The sequence below is a fragment of the Oryzias latipes genome, chromosome 22 (genome assembly GCF_053564925.1).
Source record: "Oryzias latipes strain Hd-rR chromosome 22, Olatipes_Hd-rR_3.1".
NCBI classification, from domain to species: domain Eukaryota; kingdom Metazoa; phylum Chordata; class Actinopteri; order Beloniformes; family Adrianichthyidae; genus Oryzias; species Oryzias latipes.
The window spans coordinates 7,250,959-7,269,404 of NC_136258.1; the positions used below are offsets into that span (position 1 = coordinate 7,250,959).

At 41.4% G+C, this 18,446-nt stretch overlaps 1 protein-coding gene across 3 annotated transcripts in view; it reads left to right on the forward strand.

The window, feature by feature from the left end:
- Positions 1 to 18,446, forward strand: part of gfra4a (GDNF family receptor alpha 4a) — a 181,255-nt gene that overhangs the window by 151,705 nt on the left and 11,104 nt on the right. For all 3 annotated transcript variants that reach the window (XM_078940968.1, XM_078940970.1, XM_078940969.1), the window contains 3 exons: positions 6,219 to 6,558; positions 11,811 to 11,920; positions 13,949 to 14,083. In XM_078940968.1, coding sequence (XP_078797094.1) covers positions 6,219 to 6,558; positions 11,811 to 11,920; positions 13,949 to 14,083 — 585 coding nt within the window. The remainder of the gene's footprint in view (positions 1 to 6,218; positions 6,559 to 11,810; positions 11,921 to 13,948; positions 14,084 to 18,446) is intronic.

Sequence of the window (18,446 nt, forward strand, 5' to 3'; positions counted from 1 at the left end):
AACTAAATTATAACTAAATTACTGTGGGTATTGTTTTGAATTGCTATGAGCACTGAAGCTGCCTTAACATGGCACACAAACCAAAGTCAAGCTTTCTATTGGTTAACGTTAAGTGTTTCTGCTGCAGCCTGCAGAGAGGTGGGACACCGTCTGAACGTCCTGTATGTGTCAGGGTTCACTCAGAATACACCAAAAACATTCAACTATAAGTGACCATGAATATTTTTCAATATGAATATTTCAGTAGATAGAGTCACTTTATTTTAAGTGGCCAGCTCATACTTGATATTTATATTGGATAACAAAATTGACTTTTGAAATGACACAAACAACCATCAAAATGACTAAATACAAACAGAAACAACACATTTTCTCAACTTTTCATAAATTGCTTCCCTTCTAAGATGACAGCGATACTGAAATACAATCCTGTGGCCTAATGCACATCTATTATATACTATATAACTTTGATTATATGTAGAAGAAGTGTGTAAGTGCAATCCATCTGTGAGAGGAAAAAAATAGGAATTTCACTGCTGCACATTCACCTCGTTTTGAAAACAAAGGATCTTTGTTAGAAAAGGCAGCACATTTCATGCTTTAGAATCACGTAAATTAAGAAAACTTCATCTGCACAACTGCAAAAGCATGTTTTTCTATCATTAAACGATGCCGTTTAAGCTTTATTGGTAGTTAAGTGCCAGTTAAACATGAAAAGAGTATTGTTGCAGAATCAGAATCTTGCAATGTGTCTGAAAGTGGTTGTCTACACACTGAAAGATGTAAGATTCCAATGTTAATAAGATAGGTCTAAGATGTAAACACCAACTTACATGCATGAAGGACAAAGAAAATGCTTCTGTTTATGCACGCTTTGTCAGCATGAGAGGCTGAAGTGGGGATAGAAGAGCTTTCAGAATGCCCTTGTTTCGACTTTAACTTCTAGATCATTTTGAACATCAGGCACAAAAGGAGAGACGTGTTTCCTGCCAGCCTGAGAAGCCTTTTGCCTCAGTGGTAGTTTTCCTTTTTCCAACGTTTTTTGTTGTAAAGCTTTTTTTTTCTTTGGAGCTTTTAAAGGATTTTGTTCTGTTGTTCCTGTTCTCCCCTCTGTTCACTTCTGACGCAAACACTTACAATTAAATGAGTGGGTGAGCAAGAGAGGAAACTGTGCCACAAATACAGAATGACCTAAGAACTATTTCAACTTAAACATAAAAAAGCAACAGGAACAAGTATAAAATACAAGTAGGTTTGTCTAAAACACTTCAGTCCCTCTTGTACAGAAAATGTGCATAAATCTGTGTGTATATGGGATCTTACACTATATTTGACTGCTTTTTGCATGTTGTGATGCAGTTATCCACCTGCATGGCTGAATAGCAGACATTAAGGAATGTTTAATGCATAGAAGGAACTTTTTTCTGCTCTGATGTGAGGCCAGGGTCAGTTTGTAGGCTAACAGAGAGTGTTACAATCACAAGGGGGGTCTGGGAGTAAACATTTATGGTTTTCCAGAAAGCCACACATAAACAAATATTAATAACCCTCTCTGTGATCTTTACAGAAAAAGTCAGGGAAAATGATAATACATGTCAAAAATATACCCAATAAATAGGCTGTCCTGTCCCGTCATAGTCCCTTTGAGACGGTGGAGGGCTCCTCACGCATCTCAAAGTTTGAGCGAAACTTCACCAATAAAAATGAGCATCTGTGCTGTGTCCTGCATGTCTGTGCTCTCATCCAGTGATAATGAAAAAAGTCCAGTTCTGTTGTATTCTTCTGCAGCTGGGCAGATGTATGCATTACCCCCAATTTCAATGCATCTTGTGATTGTACTCGCCGACAGACAGAACATTTACAACATCTTTCTTCTTGGGAAACGCCAAATTCTCCATCAGTGAAAGGTTTACCGCTGCTTGGTATCAGATGACTGGTTCAGCTAGGCTTAGCGTAGCCTACAGATGTATTTGGCTGAGCTTTTTTCCCATTGAATAAAGATCTAATCGTTTGTCCACTGCTGGTTAAATACCCCTGCATTCTGTCAGATATGCTTGCACTGACGTCCAACCAAAATTGATGAAAAATCTCATCTTTCCGCGCTAGTTTTCAGAATTTCACACCAGAATTGCATTGATCAGTTTTGCTAAAGCCACTTTTCTTCCCTGTTTGGGTTAAGAGGTTTGGATTGTTATTGTTCACCCACATTCATCCAAAACATCTCAAAAATCAATGTCCACATTGACCATGAAAATCAGTGGTGAAGTGAGGGCATGATGTCAGATTATCTCTGATTCTGAGAAAATCCTGACCTGCATCTCCTGGACTCATTACTCTATGTGGGCTCTGTGCTCAAAGAAAACAACAGACTATTTATCATCTGACTGGAAGAAAATCCCCTAAAATCGAGGAGAAGAGTAAACAATGTCTCATTTCAACAAGCCTCTCCTGACCTCATGCATATGCTGCCTCTGAACGCCACAGCTCTGCTTCCAGGCTTTGTTGATTTACAGCAGCTTTACTGTACTGCCTCCACATAAATTTCCCTCCAGTAACTGCACAGGAGGTCAAAGTTACACCCGTGCCACGCATCTTGACAAGCGAATGGCAAAAACAACGGAGGTGTGATTAATGGATGTTTTTCCACCCTTGTAGCATCTTTCCCTCAAACGGAATAATGACCCATTTCAAAAAGTTCAAGCTGAATCTGCAGCTTGTCATACTTTAAAGCAGTATTAGTATAACAATATGCTTGACCCTGAATCAATTAATCAGCTACCCAAAGTCATGACTGTTGATAGTGTGTCTTCTCTCAGACAGGAGCTTTTTGATGCCTCACTGGCTTGTTGGAGTGCACAAATTGTGTTTTCCTCCCAAGGATTTTACACTTCATGCTTCTTAGTTGGAGGAAAAATATACTTTTAGTTGGATTTTCTTTGAGTCTGCTTTGCAAAACAACAAGAATATCCTCCCATCAGTTGCGAATGATTGATTGTCACAGTGAATGCACTTTGGTTCGAGATGATTGTTACCAAATGCTTTAAGTGTAGAAAACAAAACACAGCTTTGCTCAGAGCTGAGCAGTCATGTGAAGCAATATTAACTCAGGATTTCTCAATCCGATCACTTGATCAAAAATTAGGCCCAATCTAGACTAGAGAATTGGATGGCACCCATAAGGAGAGAAAGGCATGGCCTTAGAAGCCGAGTCGTCTTACTTCCAGGTAGAAAAATGAGCTGAGAAAATGAGTCATATTTCATTAAAAAATATGTTTTTTTTATTGTGCCAAAGGTAATGTATTATCACATATATATAAAAATAGTTTACTTTGAGAGGCTTAAAAATAGCATGATGTAGACCCTTTTACAAGTTTTTTAATAAACAGTTGGACTATTTTAACTGAATTGTTACAGCCACTTCACAGAAGTGCCCTGTTTAAGTTTTAAAAGATAAAAGACCGTGATAAAATAAAAATAGGGACCAACCCGGATCCATTTAGACAGTAACTGATCGGAAGCATCTGATTGGAACTCTGTATCGGTATCAAAATTAAATGACTAGGAATCAGATCAGGAAATTTATTCTTACTGAATGCAACAGCTCACATCTTTCTCTGTGGCCCTGAGTCATCAAACAACGTCAAACAACTAATCCCTAATGGGTGAGTAATTTCAAGGGGTGGGTAGAGATATGGAAGGTCGTAAAGACAAATGTACCTTCTATTGTGCAATTTGAACAATGGATTGTTTTGAATAACAGCTGGTGGAGGAGCTACAAATGCTTGTATAACCCAAAAGACTACAGGGGGAATGAAATATGCTCTCACTTGTGGAAGAAAATTTCTCAAACATTATCTGCTGTGAAAAACGTCTGGTCTTGTACGTTGGTGAAGCTGTTATTACAGCTGCATGTGTGTATGTGTCAGCGGGGGGGATTCTTTGCTCCAAGAACCAACCACATCTAACTCCAGTCCACTGGACTCCAAGTATGTAAATCTCTACTTCCCTTTTAGTGGCTACACCAGAGGTCTGCAACCTTTAACACTTGACACTGGAATCCATACATGAACCAGTGAAACTTAAATGTAAAACGAATAATAAAAATACCTAAACATGGGAACTTTTTGCTGACAGCATGACCCACTTTATGCTGGTGAGAACCATTGACTGTACAAGAGAACTGGACTGAGTGACCCCTCCCCCCTGATGTTCCAAACAGGAAGTATCTGATTGTTCCAAGAAGCCAAAATCCCACAAGAAATAAACGGCTGTTACTCAGTCCTTTTATTGGTCAGAATAACCAGTCTTGTTCTGACACCTTCAACATGTTCTGATAATTCTATTTCTACATAACCCTTTTACTGTAGTTAATTAAGTTATAAACTGACCAATCAGATGCCTCAATAAAAATAGGTGGTGCCCGCTGTCCCCCACCTCGAGTGTTCGAAGCGTTTGTTTGACAGATTCACTTTCAGTGGTAGGGGTGTAGATTTTCAACAAGCTCGCTCCTGATTAGTTAGAGTGGTTGCCATAGAAACGATGACTCTGACCTACTCTGACCAATCACTGCTTACTAACAGCTTGTGGCTCCAACAAAAAAGCGACTGGCCTGGTTAGGATGAGGCTAGAAGTAAATCCTTTTCTATGAGTGACCTCACACTCACTCCATCCAGTTCTCAAATACATCTCCTGATAAAATTATTAGCTGCATTATGTTTTAGTAATTAAACAAATTTCCAGCAACAGAGTCCACAAAAGTGGCAATGATGCTTTTGTTGCCCTTTGGATGGCGGCTTTGTTTCTCTTGCTAAAGGAAATTCACAACAATGTTTATTTTTTTCCTTCTGTTGCACAATTTGTCAGGTAACATAAAACAACAGCAGCCTGCTCCTCCGCTATGTTCCAACTACATTTAGCACATAGAACAAAAGTAGCACCCAAAGGCTTATTATCTTCGATTAGTAACTAAAGCTCAGCCTGAACTGTGAGCTGGAAGAAGACGTTTCAACTAGAAGACATGCAAAGACAGGCTCCAAAAGGCCAGAGTGATGCTGGCTGTGAGTGTTTTCTGCCTCCTGAAGATCCAGCAAAGATGAGATTAGCTCCAAATCTTTAGTATTTTTATAAAAATATATGTGCATATTGTCCTTCCCATTAATGTAGCCATAGGGTATAATTTGTCAAAGTCCCCTCTTTCCACCCTGTAGGCGTCCAAGCAGTTTAAATGGGAACACAATAGCCTTTGCACAGTGTTAGGCTGTTAGCTTGCTCTCCAAGGTCATCCCTATTTTCTGTGAGAGCCTGGTCAAAGTCGAATACACCAGGAGACACAACTGCAGGCTCTTCCCAAACTAATGAGCAGCTCATGGTGCCACAGCATCATCATGGCTGCATTGACTAGGGAGGTGGGGGTCACTTGGGACAAAAGAAAAGTCACGGAAATATAAGCATAGATTGGGAAACAATGCAGACAAAAAGGAAAGCTGCTGTGAGGGACACTTCCAGTGCCATCACAGAGGAAGCTCATTACAGAGAGGCCAGCAGAGGCATGGGCACTGGGGAAGGCAGAGATGGACAGGGTTGAAGTAGGATGGAGGACAAATGACAGAGTGCTGAGCGGAAGAAAAGAAAGATGGAGTGAAGTTGATCGGAGCATGATGGAATGAAGTGGTCAAGTGAAGAATATAGAGGGAAGAGGAAATCAGGTGAGTGAGGGATGGCCCTGAATGGAGGGAGGAAGTGCTGCCTAGATGGATGGATGGAGGAAAGGGAAGGTGTAGTAATTACAGGTCTTGTTGTGGCTTTGGAGAGATGGAGGATCCACTTCTTCACAGCTGCCACTTTGCATTAACCCAGCAGAATGAAATATACAGCCATTAGGCATTTTCTGAAAAACCATCCCCAGCCCAAGCTCATGCAACATTTAAGGGTCATTCACTTTCTATTTATCACAAAGATACTCATTGCAAATAATTAGTATTTTGATTTACTTAAAGGATGTGGCGTTTTCATTTGTAAAACACAACACTGGAGATTGGGGTGAGAAACAGTAAATTAATTCCAGCTCAAATTAGGACTTGTAGGACTTTAAAGAGCTTGTCTGGGATTTGATTTTCTCAAACCACAGAGATGGAAAAAGCTTTTGACTTTGAGCTTTTAGAAGAACCTGTTTAATTTTAGAAGCTTTTAACTCATTTCATTTTTCCATTTTCTTTCAGAGTCTGAGGTAACAACAGTGAACCGCTGCCTGGATGCTGCCAAGGCATGTAACATAGATGAGACGTGTCACAAGCTTCGCACAGAGTACGTGTCGTCCTGCATTCAGCCGTCAACGCACTCTGGGCCCTGTAACCGACCAAAGTGCAATAAGGCGCTGAGGAAGTTCTTTGACCGCGTTCCTCCCAACTACACTCACGAGCTGCTGTTCTGCCCGTGCACTGACACGGCATGCGCGGAGCGCCGCAGGCAAACCATCGTGCCATCCTGCTCCTACGAAGAGAAGGACAAGCCCAACTGCCTGATGCAGCTGCGGATCTGCAAGTCAGACTACATCTGCAGGTAGACGAGCTGTTTTCACACATCTGTCAGCATGACAACAATGTCTGCAACAACATCATCAAAACATTATAGTCATCAACCCTAGCTGAGTCTATATTACTGTTTTTGTCTTTAGTGTAACCCTAAACCTTCATTTGATAGACGGGAAGCTGCATCTGGGTGCTTCACCGGCCCTTGATATAATGCTGGTCTGCAGGTGTGCAGTTTGCTGCTCTTGAGTGTTGAGGTTTATGCCAACGTCAAATTGAAGCCTATAAAGCTGTAATTTAAAGGAAGAGTTTTTGTTCCTTTTTTATCCAAAGGCCGCCATAAAACTTTACATCCAAAACGAAAACAATTATTTATAGATGGAAAACATTTGAATGTCATTGGTGGAGGGGAAACTTCCACAGCTCAGAGTTGGAAACAAACAAAAAAACTTTCAAAAAGTAAGAGCTGCACATAAGTTTGTGTTGCATGTTCAACTATGAGGTCCCCAACATTGTCCTGAAAAGACAAATGCGGCTTGTAAGACAGAGCCTTCTTTCTCTAAAATGCTGGCGGCACCAGTGATGAGGTTTCCCAAACTTCATATGAAGAAGCTGCAAGACATCGTTACATGAACAGACTAGAACACAGTTTTGACCAGAATGTCCCCCAACAAGTTTAGAGCAAATCCCACACCGCAATCCAGCAAAAAACCACCACATCAACTGTTTGGCACGGTGGTGGAAGGTTGGTGAATGCTGCTTGTTTTACTGCCAAACCATGTGGATACTTTCAAGTGGTTTAAAATTCATTGTTATGCCACAGTGTTCATCTGAGAGATGAGGTTTGGTTCAAAAACTTTCAACAAGACGATAAAAATTGAAGAGACAAAAACTCTACATGTTTCATTTTCCTAATCTGCTTCCAAATAGCTGCTATCAATAAGTAAAATAATTGTAGATTCACATTAAATGCTAAATCTCGGCTCATATTGATTTACGTGATGGGGATATAATTTTGTAATGTAAAGAGACGGTAAAAAAAACCTGGGCATCACAATATTTGTTTCTTAAAAGGTCTATTTCATGAAAATATTTTTAGAGATATTACATGTTTAAAAATGTTAATTCATCACAAAGAACAACCCAAAAGTGGGATTTTGATCCATTCATGCGTTTCTAAGTATTCCTCTAAAAACCTGCTTTCTTAGCACCACTCCCCCCCAACCCACAAAACCGAGCATATTCTCCCGAGCAGACATAGACAAGTGAGGATCCGCCTCTTACAGGAAGAGTCTGTGCTGCCAGGGCTAACACACACACACACACCCTTTTCCGTGGAGCTAAACACTTTCCTTTTAGATGAACAATATGAACATCCATCTTTGCAAAAGTTTGGATGTTGTTTGTTTTCATGGGCATAAGCAGACACGCTACTGAGGCCGGTGTAGGTACCAAAACTGTTTGGCCTGCAATAAGTGCTCGGGGGCCGGTGACTTATAAAGACGTCACACTATTTGATTGGCTGTATGTTGGTCCAATGATGTGTGAGTATTTGATTGGTTGAGACAAATCAAAATACTACCATAGAAGAAGAAATTATGAGTCCCATTGTAAACAAACAAAGGTCCAACATAGAGCGAGATGATCTTCTAAAGGAGCTTTGATTATTGTTATGATTATTATTAAGGGCATGTTATGAAGGAAAAGAACTTTAAGTTGCAAAAGGTAACATGAAATGAAAAAGGTAGAACCCGAGCAGATCTCGACGCTAACGTAGTTTGTCCAAGTGAGGTTACCGTAGTGTTTCATTAGTGTCAGGCCCCCGAACACTTATTACAGCTGAACAGTTGACATCTGGGTTGACATGATATGGGCGGCACCCACAAGGAGAGAAAGGCGGAGCCTCAGAGATCAACCTCAGATTCAAAAATGAGCTGCAAAAATGACAGATATTTCAATAAAAACTCGTTTTTTAGTGTGCAAATGATGATCATGAACATGATCATATACATGGATGTAGTTTATTCTGAAAATTGTAAAAATAACATGATTTAGGCCGTTTAATAAATAAATGGAAAAAATAGGTGTGAATTCCTCCACAACAGTTTCAGAGATTGATAAGATCTAATATCAAACAACTGCTGCAACTTGTTGCCTCTAAAGATGGAGTATAAAGTTAGTGAACAACAGGAGAATTTAGAATTGAATTTGATCAAATACGAAGTTAGAGGTACTGACTTTTCACCATCACTGTGGCTCCTCAAGAAATCACTGAGCTGGGAATTTAGACATGTGTTTCTGGTTTCTTTCACCTAGTTTATGCATTAAACTACAAACCTTCATGGACGTCTCAAAACGAGGTTGATAAAACCTCAGAGGACCCAAAAACATGTGGCGTAGTACAACATGCCTTTATTAATTTAACAAGTGTACTAATGTCCATGTTTTGTTCATATTTTAACAGCTTTGTTTCTAAAATATGTTTTGTTGGTGCCCAGCATGACAGCTGTCTTACATCCAATCAACACTAATAGAGCATCACACCAGAGTTCAGTTAGCAGATAAAATAAACACAGATTTAAGAGTTACATCAGCAATAGGTAAATACCAAAGAGTGTTAGAGTTCACGAGGCTGGACCCAGAAGCAGGACAGAACAGAGATGGTTGGTGAGAAAGAGTTTTTTAATCAGTCCCAGTGGTGGTGTTGGGAAGTTCCGGCTTAGACGGCAGATGAGACCAGAGGTGTGGAGGATGCTGGAGGCAATGTCTGAAGGACCAGATTAACAGTGGATTAGGATTCTTGGCATAGGCATGAGCATAGGCATAGAAATGGCTTTGACGAGGTCTAGAGTTTAGCATAGGTCTATACTCTACCGCTGAGAGCAGACGGACTGACATTGGCTGGAAGGTGAGGAGTCCATAAATAGGCTGAAGTTTGACGAGGAGACTGGAAACAGGTGAGGCGATTATTCCTCGGTAGGAGTGGGAGGAGCCCATAATCCTAACAAAAGAGAGTCAGGCCGTCTGCTTCTTCAACCAAATGTATGATGTACTACTGCAGCTATCAGACTCATACCACAGCTTATTTACTCTGAGCCAGCGGGTATTCATGCGGACATGCAGCAGATGAGAAAAACTGACATGCAGTACTGCTCACTGGGATCTGTACCTATTTTCACATATTTGTTCAACATGGCACAGGTGTCAAGGCTGTTTTTAAATTTCTCTGTAACCTATATCAAGCTGTTGTTAAGCCATTCAGAGTAAACTATATCCATATGATAATATATTTGACACAGTAAAGAACAATGTTTTAATGAAATATGAGTTATTTACACTGCTCATTTTCCTATTCGAACCAAGACCACTCGATCTCTGAGACTCCGCCTTTCTCTAATTGTGGGAGCCGCCCATTTGATAACGTCAACCCAGAGTCGGCCTCGGCAGCTTGTCTGCTTTTCGCCCACAAAAACAAACAACATCACAACTTTTGCAAAGATGGATGTGCATATTGTCCATATAAAATGAAAGCATTTAGCCGATCACGGCTAGCTCTCCAGAGAAAATGGGTGTGTGTTTAAGCCTGGGGGCGGAGCTATCAGCGCAAATTGTTCCTGGAAGGGGGAGTTTCTTACTTGTCCATGTCAGCTCGTGAGATCTCAGTTGCTTTTTTGGATTGGGAAATTATGACATTATAATACACTTCTTAGAAATCTTAGAAAGTTAGTTTTGCATGGTATTTGCCCCTTTAGGGCTTTTCTGGGGGCTTTTGGCTGAGATTCCCAGACAGAAATGGTCGTTCTGTTCAGTCAGATGGACCTCATTGACGTTGTACCCGTCCATACTGATTTCCCCCTTTTGGAAAATGAATTGCTTGAATTAGGAGATGGATCTGTCCACTGTGACATATTATTTATATTTACTGCAATTTGTCAGTTAGTCGGTTTAATGAATTCAGGTGTTAAACTCATTAAAGGTATTTAATTGGTGCAATTAAATTCTGCATTCATCTGCTTTGGGAAGCAGCCAAGCAACAAGCAGAACATATGAAATACTTATTATTATAAACCGCCTTTGTCACTTGGGATTCATTTTGTTACCACAATGTTCAGAAAATCCTGGATGCTAAAAGGTGAGTTAAGAGCTACATCACATGGAATGACCCTGTTGAAGCTCTTTGAGCGTTCAGAGTGACTCAGCGGGTGGAGCAGGTGTCGATTGGATGATCAGCAGGGCGCTTACAGAAACAAACATATTCACGCATTAAATCTTTACCAATTTCGTGCTGGTTTGCGGCGCCTTCCGTCCGTGAAACCCGGGTTCGACTCCAGGCTGCTCCCTGTTCCCTTCTCTACCTCTGCCGGTTCCAAGCCCGGTTAGAGAAGGTTGCGTCAGGAAGGGCATCCGGCGTAAAACATTGCCAAATTTACCATGCGACTTGTTCGCTGTGGCGACCCCTGATGGGAGAAGCCGAAAGTGGAAGAAGAAATCTTTACCAATTTGGGTTTTATCTTATTTTTTTTTAGAATTTCAAGTAGTTCAATCAAAACACAAACAGTATTTCTTGAAGTCACTGAGATTCACACAGATGTCTGAAGAACATGGACCTGTCATCTTTATCCTTCCAGCCTCCTCTGTCTGAAAGCAAATGGTCGTAAGCATTTAATCTGGTTCCTCCTCAAATGTCAGGAAGACAAACGGCTTCATCTGTCATGGGCATTGATCAGGTGCTACGCGACGATGAATGGAACATCTCAAGGCACAGCAATCCCGCACCAGTCAGTCGGCATTAACCAGCCGCCAGCACAGAACAGCCTTTGAGTTTTACGCACATCATTATAATGACATGAAAAATGGGGGCACAGCAGAAAGTTGTGGCGCCTCGAGGGGATCCTGTTGTAAATGCTAATAGATAGGTGAGCAGAGATACGATGTGATGGCCACAATAGTGCTTTATGATGATGATGGTTATGAGGCTTGATGTCTGGCTGCCTTGTAAAAAGGTAAAGAGGGAAGTTTGTATGTGTTTGAAACATCCGTGCTTGTCTTATCTCCTCTCAGCCCGGCCTGGCACGCAGAGCCCACGGTATTTTAAGAACTGAGATGAAGTTTGTCACACGACTACTGGCTGAGAATATAGAAAGAATAGGAGGGATGGATGGGGTGGGGGTGACTGATTGAACTGATGAACTAGTCAGGAAAAACAGGGAGAGGATGTTGGAGTACATTCATGTAGATGAGCAATGGAAGCTGAAGATGCCTGTCCTGTTTCTGCTCCCACAGGTCCCGCTGGAGGCAGTTTCAGCATGATTGCGAGCCGTCAGAGCTGAGCGCCAGCGGCTGCAAGCAGGACAACTTTGGAGCATGTCTTCTGGCCTACAATGGCCTGATAGGTTAGTACGACATCTTTCTTGCTTAACTAGCCTCTGTGATGGACTGGGAACGAAAGGATATCAAAGAATGGACAGCGGCTTGCAGACCAGTGAACGGAACAGAATTCAAAAGAATGAATCTCAAGGATTGTGATGAGAGGCGCGCCTGGAAGATCGATAGATTGCTGATTAATGTGGCTGCAGCGTACACAGGCGCGTTGCTGGCATCATAAGTACTGCAATTACATCTATCGACCGCTGTTTCGACTGAATTGTCCCTGATGCAACAGTGAGTGCGGGTGGGAGTGGAAAGTTGTGCTTTGGGGGGGGGGGGAAAGCAATCACTTATTGTACCAAAGGATTAAAAAAAACGTTCAGTTTAAACATGTCATTTTAGCCCAACGAAAGCAGACTGAACCTTTGCAGGATGACAGTGAAGAGAGGTTGTTTGGTTTGATTGGTCAAAAAGTGGAGTGTTAAGGGAAAAAAACTGCAACAGTCTCTGACAATGACTGAGAAGTAAAAATGAAGTAGAGGTTAAACTCAGAGTAGGATTATTTTTTCACTTTCCAGCATTACCAGCTCAGATCTAAACTGTATGCAGGACAATATTCATGCATTCACCTAATAGGACAAATGCAATTCATCTGCACTCCAAAAGCCCCTTAAACTCAGCACTGGATTCAATTTTTCTTTTCTACCCAAATCAAGGGCGTTTTCAGACTGGACACATTTGGTTTGCTTAAAGTGAACCCGAGTCTGGAGCCAGGAAAGGCTCTCTGACTCATCTTTGGTTCGTTTCCAATCAGACTGAGCTTCGGGTCCCTCTGAGTGATTCCTGAGTCTGAATAGGCTCTTTGCTCAGAGCGGAACAACTGGACCAAAACAGCCACCGTAGCCGGTGGTCACGTGATGTAAACAGATTAGGAATAAATGTTAACCAAAGATTGTCGTGTTATCAAACAGAAAAACTGCTGACTTGCTCTAAGGATTGTACTTGACGTTGATACAGACGATCACAATTGATCAGTGAAATATAAAGTTTGCATCACATTGCTTTGCCCCGCCCTTCTAATTCTTGGCCAATGACTGAAGAGAACTTTAGTCATGTGGTTTTGTTTAGTAGCTTTGGTTCGAAGCAGGAAAGACTGCTTGACGATAGTCTGAATACAGATCAAACGCAAGGTTTTCCACTCCGAAAATACACCCCTAGAAATCTTTCATGTTTATAACAGATACAACACACCCCCAACACACCCCCAACACATCCCCAACACATTCAACCACATGTGCAAATTGTAGCAACAAAAATACTTTGGGCTCAACTGACCAAAAAACAAAAGGACTTTCATCTGCCCATGTTTGAATTCCACACACTCACCTCCTCAGAATCATTTGCATTCAGATCAAGACTTCATTTTTAACCTGATTAGCAGAACGCTGGATGATAGAAAATTACAGTGTATCCAGAGTACAGTCATAATCACAAGATTAAATCAAGCATAATTCTGCTTCAGTGTTATTAAACTCCGGCAGTTACTGTTTCTGTGCATTTTTCTGAAATTGCAAATGCCTTCATAGTATTCAAAATCTCATCAAATGAATTCAAACCAGAAAATACAGAACTGCAAAGCTGGTAATGAGTTTAACTGACAAACAGGGGAAGAAGAAATAACCACTTAAAGTGAGCAAACATGAAGTGCCAAAACCACAGAGCAGGACTGGATCCAGCTAAACAGAACGAGACAATAACGAGTTGAAAAAGCAGAGGTTTGAAACCACAGAAAAACAATGCAGCACAAAAGTACCATAAGCCAAACTGCTTTAGAGACTTAGAGTGTGTTTACATGCAGAGCTCCTCAGAAAGGTACAGAGCAGCAGGCAGGGGAGCAGGAATAATAACAGACTGCAGGAAGTGTTAAATATTCAGCTCAGTTCAGCTGAAGAAGAAATCACACCTGACTTTCTGCGAGGCAACCTGAGGTCAAAGTCACAATCTAATGTGAGACTGTGTAATTCAAGTGCCCCCCCTCCCTCCCCTCTCCACAGGAAGCACAATAACACCCAACTATCTTGACAACTCCACATCCAACGTGGGGCCCTGGTGCTCGTGCACAGCGAGTGGGAACTACAGGGATCAGTGCGGCGACTTCCTCGCTTTTTTCCAAGACAACGTTTGCCTGAGTGAGTAGCAGCTCCAAAAACACAACAAAGACAACACTGACACACAACCAGAACTGGGAAAGTTAGGAAACTCTGACACACAACATAGGGTCAGGCGAACAAAGTTCATTAGACTCTGTTCAGTTTTTACACTCCTGCAGTACGACTGTCTCTCCCACAAAGACTAACATGAGCCAGAGAGGGCACGGATTCTGGACACGGCTGGTTTTGCAAGCATCCTACTTCCTGTGAGAGTTCTTTAATTCATGACACTTTAATTTTAGTGATACTTCTGTCATGGAGGGTTTTGGAATGAGGTTCTGGTGCCAAAGGTTTTGAAAACCGAAATACAACATCTTCAAACTGAAAGCTAAAAAACTGGTGTTGAAACTTTAAATAAATAAAATCCAAAGCAGACTTTGAAAAAGAGAATGAGAATTTCTTCAAGTCGTTTGTAACCTTGATTTTTTTTCCAGTTTCAAATGTTGGGCATTTATTTAAGTGTCAAAACTCAAATTTTCACTTTCACCTTTTTCTCAAATTTCGAGTCAGAAATCTTCATTTTTGACTTTTTGGACCCTTTCTCACGCTTTGGGGCGGGGCTTAGATGAAAGACCAGCACTGCATGTATGATTAAAAACTGCGATGAGTGCAAATCATGAAGCAAACAGTGCATCGCACATGGTTGATGTCTGAGTGCATCTCACACTGCAGTGCCCCAAGTTTGACCATCACTGGCTGGGAAAGGGTATTTACAAGCACCGGAGAAACTGTCTCTTTACTATGTATCCCAGGACAGTAGATGGTTTTAAAATTATACTCTTTAAACTTCTCGAGCCACTTCGTGAGCTCTCTGACAAGTTCCTTCATTTTCACTAGCCACCAACAGCTTCTGTGGTCATCCACCCTCTTAACTTTGTCAGGTTCCAGGAACTTAGAGACACTGATTGAATGCAAACAGTCCTATTTGGATTTTAGTTTTTGCATTTTTTATTTAAAAATGTATACAACCCTTGAGATAGTTGCCAACCATTCAGATTTTTTAAGTGACTTGTGTTGCTTTAACTTTCAAAGTCATTTTAGGTTTCTAGCAAGAGCCTAAAATTAATCTGTAACATGTAAGTCTACACATTTAGTAAACTATCGTGATTCAAATATCCTTGTTTTTTTGTTAACAAATAAGGCAGATCTTACTTTTAGTGTTGCCCTGAATAGCAGCTTCATTGGAGGAGTAATACGTCCACAACAGCAGCAATACTGTGGTAAGAAAAGAGAAGGCCACTTTAGTGGCATGTCTGTGAAGCAGTCGTTATTTCGTTTCAGTAACAAACAGCCACAATTCAAACTTTACTGGCTTCTTGTATCTAATTCTGGAAATATTATGGCTAGGCGAGGAGTCTCTGCTAAAACCAACAACTGGGAAAATGAATTTTCGTTTATTTTACGTCAGGCGGAACACTGTCTTGTCCTTGGGGACGCTTTTTCTCCTAAACGTGGCGACTACAACTTATCCGTGAAGTCATTTCTCTTGGAGCCTTTGGAGGCTTTTCCCTCTCTGTAAAAGAACTCGGTGTTGTTTTGCTCAGGCCTCCCCACTGTTTCTAGGCCAGCTTGCTGAGGCAGGACTTCAGATGGCCTTTGATGACTTTGTAATTGAACGTAATTTGGTTTCCTGCCTCCAAATTAATGAGGCGAACAAAGAGAATAGCGGCAGGAAACAGTACAGTTGCTTGCAGACAGGAGAGGAGAAAACTGCTGAGAATAATGTCCCTCTCCTGGGTAAGTGCTCTCAGGTTTTAAAAACAGCTGTCACCCTGCTTTATTTCCTCATCACAGCAATAAGAGCTGAATCACGATGCAGAATAGTAACTCTGGACTTCTCCATTTTATGAAAGCTGAGTGTGTCAGGTAAAAGAAAAGGACAGATGGAGGCAAAGCTAATTTATTTTTGCAGTTATTAAAATTTTCTCTGTCGGTTAAATTGGAGGGATATTAGCTATGTAGCTCTGGGACAGGAGAGTGGCGTGCCCGTGATGTGTTCCTCTGCCTCTGGGTACACTGTGAAGTGAGAAGACGAAAAAAGTGCTTGGGGAAAAAAATTTGTAAAAGATGTGACAATAGGTGTTAAAGCTCCTGCATCTAAAACTATTCAAAATGCTGTCACAAAGGCTCACGACTGTAGATATCAGTTGGTGCTTCTTCTCTGCATGAGGACGGGTGATGAACAGCTGGAGATGCACCTCTCATCTTCCAGCCTGCTGGGAGATCACTACGTGCTTCTGAGCTTAAAATGCAAACTTGTGCTGCTTAGGCATGCGGCCGTCCCACTGACACCACACCCCACAGCATTCCGGTTCCAGGAGCCGATGCCTTCAAATCATCAAGCAAGATTTAAAGGGCAAAATGAATAGTTTAACAAAAATTACAAACTATTTTTTTATAAAAGCTTTTGCTTGAATATGAGCTCTTCTCTGTGAGAAGAAACAATGGTTTCTCAAGACGCTGGATGTTTTATTTATCCCTTGTGCTATCCTAGGCACTTTAACATTGGGAGTTGGGTCATCTGGACCCACTAGACAGTGCTCTGAACCTTTTTTCTTCAATGATTTGTGATCTTCACTGGTGTCCATGGATTACATGAAATCTTTCCACCTTTATCCACCTTTGTCATGGTAGGGAGAACACGTCAATGTAAAGGTGGGGTCATCTAAGATAACACAAGGGTTAAAGGAGAATTGAATTCCTCTGCCTCCCTTAAAAAGTCTACCCTAAAGTACTGATGAAGAAACTTTGGTCAATAGCTGAAGCCTAGTTTTGGGGGAAAGTCTGGTTACGTGCAGAGAACAGTGGCTTGAAATAATCCTTGAGGAATCTTCGAGGCAAGTTTGTGCGTCCAGTTCTCTTGTTTTATGGCAGTCAGAATCAGCAGATTTATTGTTACATACTTACAGTGTAACCCTTGTGCTATGGGGTCAAAATGACCATTGACGTGTTCTCCTTACCATGACAAAGGTGGAGAAAGGTGGAAAGATTTCATGTAATCCATGGACACCAGTGAAGATCACAAATATTTTTTAAAAAAGTTCAGCGCACTGTCTTGTGGGGTCTATATGACCCAACTCCCAATGTCAAAGTGCCTAGGATAGCACAAGGGATACATACTGTATGTATGCAATAAAATGTGTTGTCCGACTGAAGGAGCAGTTATGATGGAGGCCAATGTCACCTGTGCCATCTCCCTTAAATAAAGAGAAGGAGGTGGGGTTATAGGAGGGCGTATGGGAGACAATGTCGCCAAAAAAGACTAGATCTGCACTCTAACCTTATCGAGGCAAAGTTTAGGTGTTCCACAGAATATCACAGAGGTTACCTTAACTGAGAAGTCTGGAGTTTTGTTTGCTGACCAAAAAACCTAAAGTCTTTTCCAGTGAGAGTTGAACTTTCCCTTCGTTACCGACACAGTTCATTCTTCATTCTTCTGAAGCCGTTTGCAGTGAAGCAGCTTGGATTAGCTCCTCCAAGAGCGAAGACAAGGTCCTTATCTGAAAAAACATGAAATGACTCCTGCTAATTCAGACAAGCCCCTTCCTCTTCCTCGCCGTTGTGTTCTCAAGTGAGATAAGGACCAACAGATCGGAGCTGTGATGCAGACTTCGTACCTGTCTGTTGTAGTGAAGTCTGAAGACAGAGCTCTCATTTTCAGTCAACCTATGTCTTTACGCTCATCTAAAAGCTGTCAGTTGGGAGACAGCAGTCAAGATCACAGTTGATGGAAATACGCCTCCTTTTCAGGGTTGCCATGGTTTCTCCGAGAGATGGGGCACAGCCATCTGGAAAGAGTCCAGAAACGAGCCATTACTCTTCTAAATGAAGAAGACACAGTTAAGGTGGTTTGGACATCTGGCATTAAAGCCACTTAGATGGTTATGGGGATGTTCAACATGGAAGAGACTAGATGGCAGATCCTCAAGGCTACGTTCTCTGTCAAAAAAACCCTAGTGGTAGCTGTATAGAGAGAGACCTGAACCCTTCAGACAGGTAATCGATATATCTTTTCATTGTGTAGAAGCATCATAACACAATCAGAAGAATCAGAAGCCTTTATTGTTGCAGTACATCATATTGTAGCAATTGTAGCAGCCTTCGAGTGGTGAATACTTTAAATCTAATCAAAATATATACAAGAACCAATAAAAATACAAGTATGAAAAATAGAATAAAGTGGAGCGCAATAAAAAAAAAAAGGATCTGCAGACAGAGCAGAGGATCAGGTTTCAGTCCAACACCAGCTTGTTGATGAGCAGGTCAAGGTTTACTCGAACTTTTTGGATTCCTCTTTCGGCATCTGTCTTCTAAACCACCAGAGTTAAACGTCTTGTTAGTG